General features: G+C 39.2%; 1 protein-coding gene across 5 annotated transcripts in view; it reads left to right on the forward strand.

Annotated features, from left to right (window-relative positions):
* Window positions 1-405: 405 nt before the first annotated feature.
* Window positions 406-8,408, forward strand: part of fkbp15b (FKBP prolyl isomerase family member 15b) — a 36,673-nt gene continuing 28,670 nt past the window's right edge. For 2 of the 5 annotated variants that reach the window (XM_032515997.1, XM_032515995.1), the window contains exons 1-6: window positions 1,964-2,252; window positions 3,801-3,904; window positions 3,979-4,057; window positions 4,430-4,499; window positions 4,587-4,661; window positions 7,841-7,939. In XM_032515997.1, coding sequence (XP_032371888.1) covers window positions 2,134-2,252; window positions 3,801-3,904; window positions 3,979-4,057; window positions 4,430-4,499; window positions 4,587-4,661; window positions 7,841-7,939 — 546 coding nt within the window. In that variant the 5' untranslated portion in view covers window positions 1,964-2,133. Of the gene's footprint in view, window positions 601-1,963; window positions 2,253-3,800; window positions 3,905-3,978; window positions 4,058-4,429; window positions 4,507-4,586; window positions 4,662-7,840; window positions 7,940-8,408 lie in introns of those variants that run through there. The other 3 variants (XM_032515996.1, XM_032515998.1, XM_032515994.1) reach the window with 3 other exon arrangements.

Raw genomic sequence — 8,408 nt, forward strand, 5'->3', positions numbered from 1 at the left:
CACAAGCAGGAATTAGCTACATCCACACATCTGACAATGATAGATGTAACGTTGAATTTTGAAGTAAACTTCCATGACCTTATTAGGAATAGGAATTATGAGGACAGATTATTTATATTTATTTTTCTTGTTCATGCCACATTTATGCAATTATTCTACACAAAGTCCTCTACTCCTCTAAACAGTAGATTATTATCCCTTCTTTGGGGTCAAAGGTCAGGGATGACTACAGGGCAGCATCCCCTGGCAGTCAGTGTGAATACCTAATGACTGAGCAGCCGTTTCAACTGAAAGTCATGATGCCCCTGTGCCTGTGGTGTGAAATACTTTTAAAAAAGGAACTGCGTTTGGGGCTCATTTTGAAATTCTGTATTAATCTTTGGCGCTCTCTAGTGGTAGCTGGAGCTAATTGAATACAGGTCAGGTGGAAAATCAGCTGATTGTACCACAAACAGGAAGGGGAAGTCAAATCTTAACTAGCTAACTCATTACAAGATACTCATTTGTGCACTTGTTTTATTGAATAAGAAAACGGCTTCGCATTCAAAAGATGTTCGGCGGAGACGATGAAGAGGGGGACTTCTTGTCTCCCACAGGAGGGTGAGTGTGTTTGTTTCTCTCCGCCGAGCCAATGCTCTTAGCCTGTGAGCTAGCTAACTAGCTTAACGTTACCACCATGTAGCCACGGTTAACGTTAGCTGTAGCGTTAGTCTCATACGAGTCAAATTTAATTTGATGAATGTGGCAATGTATTGCGACCTTTTTGTAAGCAATACATTACTTTTAGAGTTTAACTTGAAGCCTAGGTGTCTAAAAGCTGTTCTCTTATTCGTCTTAATGTTAAATGTTTCACCATGAAGCACATATTTTTAATAACTGAATGTTGTGTGCATACTCCCCCCCCATCAAAATACCAAGGGGGTACGGTAAACCACTTCTAAAATAACATAAATTGAGTAATTTTAGAATAACATATGTACGAACATGTATGTATGTACGAATTGGAAAATTACCTCAGAAAATTATGAAGTTCCTGTCTGGTAACTTGTGTAACTTAAGTTAACCATTAACGTTATTACACTGATATTTAATGTTTTTTTCGTCTCCAACTATTCGTAGCTAACTATTAAACGAAAAGCTGAAAAGTTAGCTCATTTCATGACTATTTAGACCATGTAAAAGTTAACGGCAGAGTTATATAAAGATTAGCTACATCTGTAGAATAACAAACCAGTGCCAAGTTCGTATAGAGCATTGTGGAAATGTCTGTTAGATACCATTACAGTGATTTCATGTCGCCTGTAACGTTGTCTCTGGTGGCCCCACTGCTGGTCTGATGAGTTATCATCACATGCCTTCATATCTCCACTGACCTTGACCACTGTTTATGCAGCCAAAGACTATTTTTAAAATTATGAATGAAGCTTCTTATACTGAGTGTCTGGTATGTTCAGGTCTTAGACGAAATTTGATTATAAGCTACTTAGCTAACTGGTTCCTGTTGGACAGACAATGACTTAATGTTGTGACCAGCAAAGTTACCGTCTCACAACTCTGTCTTTTAAAGTTTTAAGCTACTGTCTGAAAATCCAAACCTCTGGCTCAAAGTTCTCACAGATTATTTGTAATACAGAATGAATAATAGTTTAAATGCACAGGTTATGTTTTTTTTCAAGGTTTATGTCCATTTTGTAACTGAAATTGACTTAAAATGGAGGTTGGGATGTTGACCACCAATTGAGATGTTTCAGGAATCCAAACTGTGACCCTTTTGAGACAGTTAGGCCAACTTACTAATAATATACCTTGCCTCTCAATTATAAGACTTTCAGTTACAGCTTTGCCACATTCTTTTCGGCCCTGAATAAGCAGCCAGCCAGTGTAGTGCATGCTTTTAGAGAGGGGGAGTGTTATGGCAGCTAATTCCCATCACATGCTGCCTGTTAGAGGAGGAAGGTGAAGCCTTTTGCCACAGCCCATCTCTGCCTAGCACTAACTCGAAGCTCCTCAGTTTCTTCCTCTACTATGCTGTTGAATCTACCATGGTGGTGTGACTGCACCGAAGCATGAAAGATCAGGGGTAGCCTGGGAAAGAAGCGTTGGAACGTGCACTAGCAGGAGTTTGACTCACACATGCAAACAGACTGCCCCTTCTCATCCCAGTTCCTTGCCATCGGAGATGAGGGCCTCAAGGCTTTCAACATGTCTGTTCTGGGAGATACCAATGAATACCAGTGGAAGGAGTTCCAGGGGTCAGTACGAGTTAGCTTGGCTTGTCTTGTTTTGAAACCACAGAAACTTCTGCGGAAATTGTTGATCTAACTGTTGTTGATCGTGACTGTTGCAAATAATGACATTGGTGCCTATGATTGGGGTAGTTGTAATGATGTTGCAGTATGTAAGGATGTAGTAATAATGGTCTAGTTGTTTTTGGCATTGCTGCTTCTCAATTTTAAGGTCAGTGCAAATTCTCATAAAAAATGAGGATGACCTGGGAATCAGTTGGGTGACAAAAATGAAGCTTCCATGATGTTAAGCAAACTGTGTTTGTTAAGGGAGAAAAGCTTGTATGTAGGCATTGAGTTAAGATGTATTTTGGCAACTGACAATTTTAATGTCCGCCTTCCTCAGCAATTGGAATTTGGTCAGTTGTCATGGAGCCATGGCAGCCTAAAAGACAGCTGAGCAGCCTTCATTCCCTGAGGAGTATATTGAGATGCTGTTAGAAGCGTTAAAAAGATTTTTGGTAAGCAACTAGAAAGAACTTTCAAGCTATTTTTTTTTGCTCAGTTGACATTGAGATTGCCATGCTGCGCCATGATAACTGATCAACCTTAATCTGCTGAGGAAAACCATGATATGAGGTAGAAAGCTCCAGAAAAAGCTGGTTCATCTCTCGAGGCTTCATATGCTCACAATACCACCTGTTGTAAGTCAGTCATATATATACAAATGATCTAGTAATCTTTTATACACTGTATCAGAGACGGTTTTTGGGAGAATGTTGTGCCAGTAAAGACTTACAAAATAACAATGCAGCAAAATCTTTTTCAATTTTTTACATAATCTATTCGGTGTTTTCTCTCGGTTTATGGAAGACCTAGGTGCGCAGGGGATGTAAGGGTCCTTCCTCAAGGAAATGTAACATTTTGAAAAAAAGGAATTTCCCCATACATTTTTGTGTCTTTGTGGTCATTTTTCTTTTCTTTGTAGTCCGTGGTAGTTTTGCGTCTCTTTTTCATATAATTTTGTAGCAATATTTTTACCATATATGTATGTAAAATGTTGGAAAAGTTAGGGCAGATAATAAAAAAAGTAACACGTTAAAAAAGCTCAAAAGACAAGACATTTAGTCACGTTCAATGTTCGGCTAAGGTGCTTCCCAAAATGGCTCGGGTGCTGCACCTGAAAGGATTTCCTTCAGAGGAATGCAACTATCAAAAGTGTGTAAATCAATACTTTTTGTCATAGCAGGAGGGATATTAGTAGGCTATCCTAAAAGTGGAAAGTGGCAGTGGTTTAACTGGGCAGAGGGCGGTAAATGTGCTCGTGTAGATCCAGGATGGGTAACAAAACCGTGTAGTCTTGAACCACTTCAAAACTAGTCACATGGTACGGACGGGCAGCGAGGCTTCGGATGTCATCAATGGCGTCATTTGTCTAAAACAATATAAGCCTCGGTACGCGCTTCACGGATAACTTCCGGGGTTTGTATCTACACATTTTCACAGTCTCGGCACACTACGTAACCTCACTAATATCTTTTGATCTGATGATGGTTGCACTTGTTCTCCTTGCAGGGCCAAGTTGGCCTCCCTGTTTGGACTAGACCAGGAAGGAAGTCAGGGTAACGAGTCCTTCCAGTACACAGCACCGAAACAGCCTAGAAAGAGCTCCAATTCAGGTAAGACCATCAGTGAATTCAGATTCAGATATGACCTGGAGGCCAAACTGAATTTCTCTTTTGTCCTGTTACAGCGCCAGCCACCCAGAAACCAGCTCCACCACCTGGAGCTCCCGCAGTGTTATTTGCCACAGCAGTCCAGGCCTTCAGATAGTGAGAAACCAGTTTTTATATATATATTTTAAAAGAATTTGATTTTAGCTTGAAGTGCTTCTTCCAATATTTGAGCTTATTTCATGTATAATGTAAAAACGTCTCTGGGCTGCAACTCCTGACTTTCCACAATCATTTAGTTATTTATTTATTTATTTATTTATTTGATGATTTAAAAAAGGACACACATAGCACTAGACAACAGTACTTTAATTCCATAGGCTGAAAATAAAAATCACACAGGATACAACATTTTTGCTAAAGTTAAAAACTGCGGCTTTATAATGATTCCCGTAATAAACTGCATAAATGAAGTCACGACTCCCCAAACGGTCTCAAAAAGCTTTTCTGTCACTTTTGTCCCATGTGCAGTATTAACGGACAGTATGCAAAGCAGGGAAAGCTGGGTGCAGCCGTACTGGGCAACCACACAACAAAAGAGGTCTGAGGTTTGCTAGTTGGTCACTTGTTTGAGATTATTGGTGTGACTTCTGCTTCTTATGAATAATGCACCTCTTCTTTTCTGCAGTACAAGCTGCTTCTGTACTTGAGCCAACAGAAGCAAGTGACTGCTGCCAAGATTCATGTGGGCTTTGTTTTCACGGTGAGTGGAGAAGTAAAGAATTTTTAGTGCATCTGGAAAGATAATGTGATGCATTAGAGTAATATCACACTTAGCACATGGCAGGGAAGGAAAGGAACACACTTGAATCTTTTTTAGGTCTTACAATGTTTCCTATCTGAAGAAAGTCCAAAGCTTTATCACTTACTATCAAGAGAAAATTGTAATAATTAATGTTGTTGTATTGACATACAGTGTCAATACACAGTACAGCACACTAGGACAGCCATGTTTAATAGGGTTACTCTAATGCCTTTGTCCTTTTTTGGACTAAACCTTCTATCATGGACAATACTCTCTACTGTGATATACCTTTCTGATAATATGTAAGAATTTTAGAATCCTTCACATTCAGAATAATGTGGAACATTATATTTTCAGACTGCATCAGTCTATGGAGTCTTGAGTGTTTCCCTAGAATATGTATAGATATGTTTATTGTTTGATTCAAATCTGTTTATAAGATGATGGATTTTAAAAAGCATTAATGGATTACATTTAAATACAGCAACAGGACCTCTGAAGGCATTGGTCACATTACATATCCGTTCAAAGAAATTTCAGCCCTCTGCCCTGAAAAAGGATGTGATCAGAATCAGAATCAGAATCAGAAATACTTTATTGATCCCCGAAGGGAAACTCTGTGTTGTAGTTGCACAAATATTATAAATAGAGTAGAAATACAAGAAATAAAGAAATATAAGGAATTGGTACGGTATTTACATAAAGGAATGTTATTATACATTATTTACATAATTAACATAATTAAGGATTTGGAATGGTGAAAAGTTAAATAATAATAATAATAATAATAATAATAATAATAATTGTAGTATTTGAAATTGCACACATGTCAGGCCAGTGTTATTGCACACATGTCAGGCCAGTGTTATTGCACAAAACAGATAATACAGATAATATTGTCCAGTTTCAACCTCTCTAAGTGTGTGTGTCAGACACTTAGAGGGAGGAGTTAAAAAGTTTGATGGCCACAGGCAGGAATGACTTCCTGTGGCGCTCTGTGGTGCATTTTGGGAGAATTAGTCTGTCACTGAAAGTGCTCCTGTGATTGAGCAACAAGCCATGGAGTGGGTGCGAGACATTGTCCAAGATGGCATGTAGTTTGGACAGCATCCTCCTATCTGACACACCAGACAGAGAGTCCAGATCCACCCCCACGACGTCACTGGCCTTGCGAATCAGTTTGTTGAGTCTGTTGGCATGTGATGTTACGTTTCTGATGCAGGTAATAAATAATCCAATGAGCATGTTCCAAAAAATGGTAAAAGAGGACAAAAGGAGGAGGAGGACAAAATACTCACATTTTAATCTTTTAGCTGGCGCACATTACATTAGAAATACACTTGTTGTTTAGGCACAGAGCCATCATCAGAGCGTTTAGACATACACAGTTTCAGTTCAATTATATACACACAAGGGCAACGTTACTACTCTGAGTTTTTTCTTGCACGACTAAAATAACATTTGAACGTACACATGTCCCACCAAAACAAGTTCTTTCCCAAGTTTAATTTGCAGAGGCACCGTGGCTCTGCCTGGCGCTTAGCGCCCACCCATGACGATTGTGATTGGTTTAAAGAAATGCCAGTAGTGGAATAATCATCATTAATTCACTATTAAACCCGTACAGATGGCGCTAATATGGATATTTGGATAAACCCGTTCATTTTTCATTGTAAAATGGTCTTAAGGGTGATCGTACTTTATTAAATGGTCAATGGTTTGTGGGTTTCAAAGTAATTACAAACTAAAAAGCATTTTAAATTGAAGACATTATGAATTCCATTTAGTGTCATAGTGTTAAGTGTATGTATCCAAAACATTTCTCTCTGGGCCAGTTTCTTTAATACATCACTTCCTCTACTAGGCTTCACAATTTCCTCAGTCAGAAACAAAGAAGGTGAACCCTGATGGGAGCAGGCAGCATAGAGCGCATCTCCAAGCCTGTTATTATGAAGGGGCAGGAGCAGGTCCCCCACTTTAACCCTGTGAGGTCTAAGGGCACTTTTAGATATCTTCTTGAATTCTCCTTTTAATGGTGTTTGCATATAACCTGACCCCCTTGTTTTTCATATCAAAATGTTCAGATCAAACTCTGCTTTCTGGATAGTGGCGTCCAAAATTGTTCTAGAGCAATGCATAAAGAGATAATGTATCCCTAAAGCAAAAACATTTCTCAAATCTCTTGTGAAAACATAAATACACTCAATTGTTTTGGTGCCTGAAATGAGTTTACAAAAGTCTTGGGTTCACAAAAATAGCATAATATATGAATAAAATAGTGAATAAATGTCTAAAATGAAATTTTGTAATATCGCTTTTGTCAAACATCGCTTGGACTCGACGGTGCGTCTTTTGTCCTCAGAGGGTTGTTGACAAAAACACAAAAAGGCAAGGCAGCGGCTCTCTTTCTCTTTAGGTAGTTGAAGAGTCTTCAATGCCAGCTAACCCACCCTGACCCTGGTCTACAGGTCACTCAAGAGTATTCTCACCTACAACGTTGTCTCCTGGAATAGGAACCTCTCAGTTAGACAGAGCCAAGCTGACCCAAGTGCCTTAACCAGGCCAGCAATTGCAACTCCATGACCTATACAACCGGTCCATAACCAAACAAGCAACCCAGATCTATAATGAACCCAATCACTACCTTCACTCATCATTCCAGCTGTTGCCATCTGGCAGGAGGCTCGATGTCCCACTAGCCAGAAAAATTGGTACGAGAAATCATCTGTGCCCTCTGCTGTGGCTATCTTTAACAATGACATCATAAAATATGTCTCTGTTTAAGCTGCCCCTTACAGTCTTGTTAAGATTGTTTTTTAGTTTTAGTGTTGTCAGAATGCCAAAGGCAAATTTCCATTTCATATAAAGGAATGGACAATACAGTTTTTTTTATTCTTTGATTTGCTTCAGCATAATGTTTTGCATAGTCCATATTGCCTGTACGGATGGCAGTTTTATGCTCAGACATTTGTTTAAGGAGTTGATTGGTTTTTCCAACGTACAGTATGCTGGCACCGCAGCGACATAGTACCATGTAAATCATTAGTCAATTTACAGTTTAGAAAATCCCTGGCCCTGAGCTGTTCCTGAAGTGTTCCTTGTCTGGTCCCTGACCACGTGTTCTTTCTCTCCTGCAGGTACAGCCGAACAATTACTGCACTTTTTATGATGAGCAGCGGCAGAACTGGTCCCTGATGTTTGAATCCGAGAAAGCTGCGTCAGACTTTTGTAAAGAGGTGAGTGACGCAGGAGGAGACCTGCAACGTGTTTGTGATTTAATGTTTGACCAACAGAGTGAGTAAAGGGGCTGGGGCGATATGCTTTTGTCCAGATTTGCTTCTTTTACAATATACAGTTGTGCTCATAAGTTTGCATACCCTGGCATAAATTTTGGTATACATTTTGAAAATATGACTCATCATGCAAAATAACTCTTTGATTCAAGCATAGTGATCATATGAAGACATATATTTTTTTACATAGTTGTTAGGCTGCTTTTTAAACAATATTTATAACAGAAAGAACCCAAATGGCCTGATCAAACGTTTACATACCCTTGAATGTTTGGCCTTGTTAAGGGCACACAAAGGGACACACACAGGTGAAAAAGGCAATTAAAGGTTATTTCTCACACATGTGGCTTTGTAAATTGCAATTAGTGTCTGTGTAAAATAGTCCATGAGTTTGTGAGCTCTCACGTGGATG

Source organism: Etheostoma spectabile, chromosome 5 (genome assembly GCF_008692095.1).
Source record: "Etheostoma spectabile isolate EspeVRDwgs_2016 chromosome 5, UIUC_Espe_1.0, whole genome shotgun sequence".
NCBI classification, from domain to species: domain Eukaryota; kingdom Metazoa; phylum Chordata; class Actinopteri; order Perciformes; family Percidae; genus Etheostoma; species Etheostoma spectabile.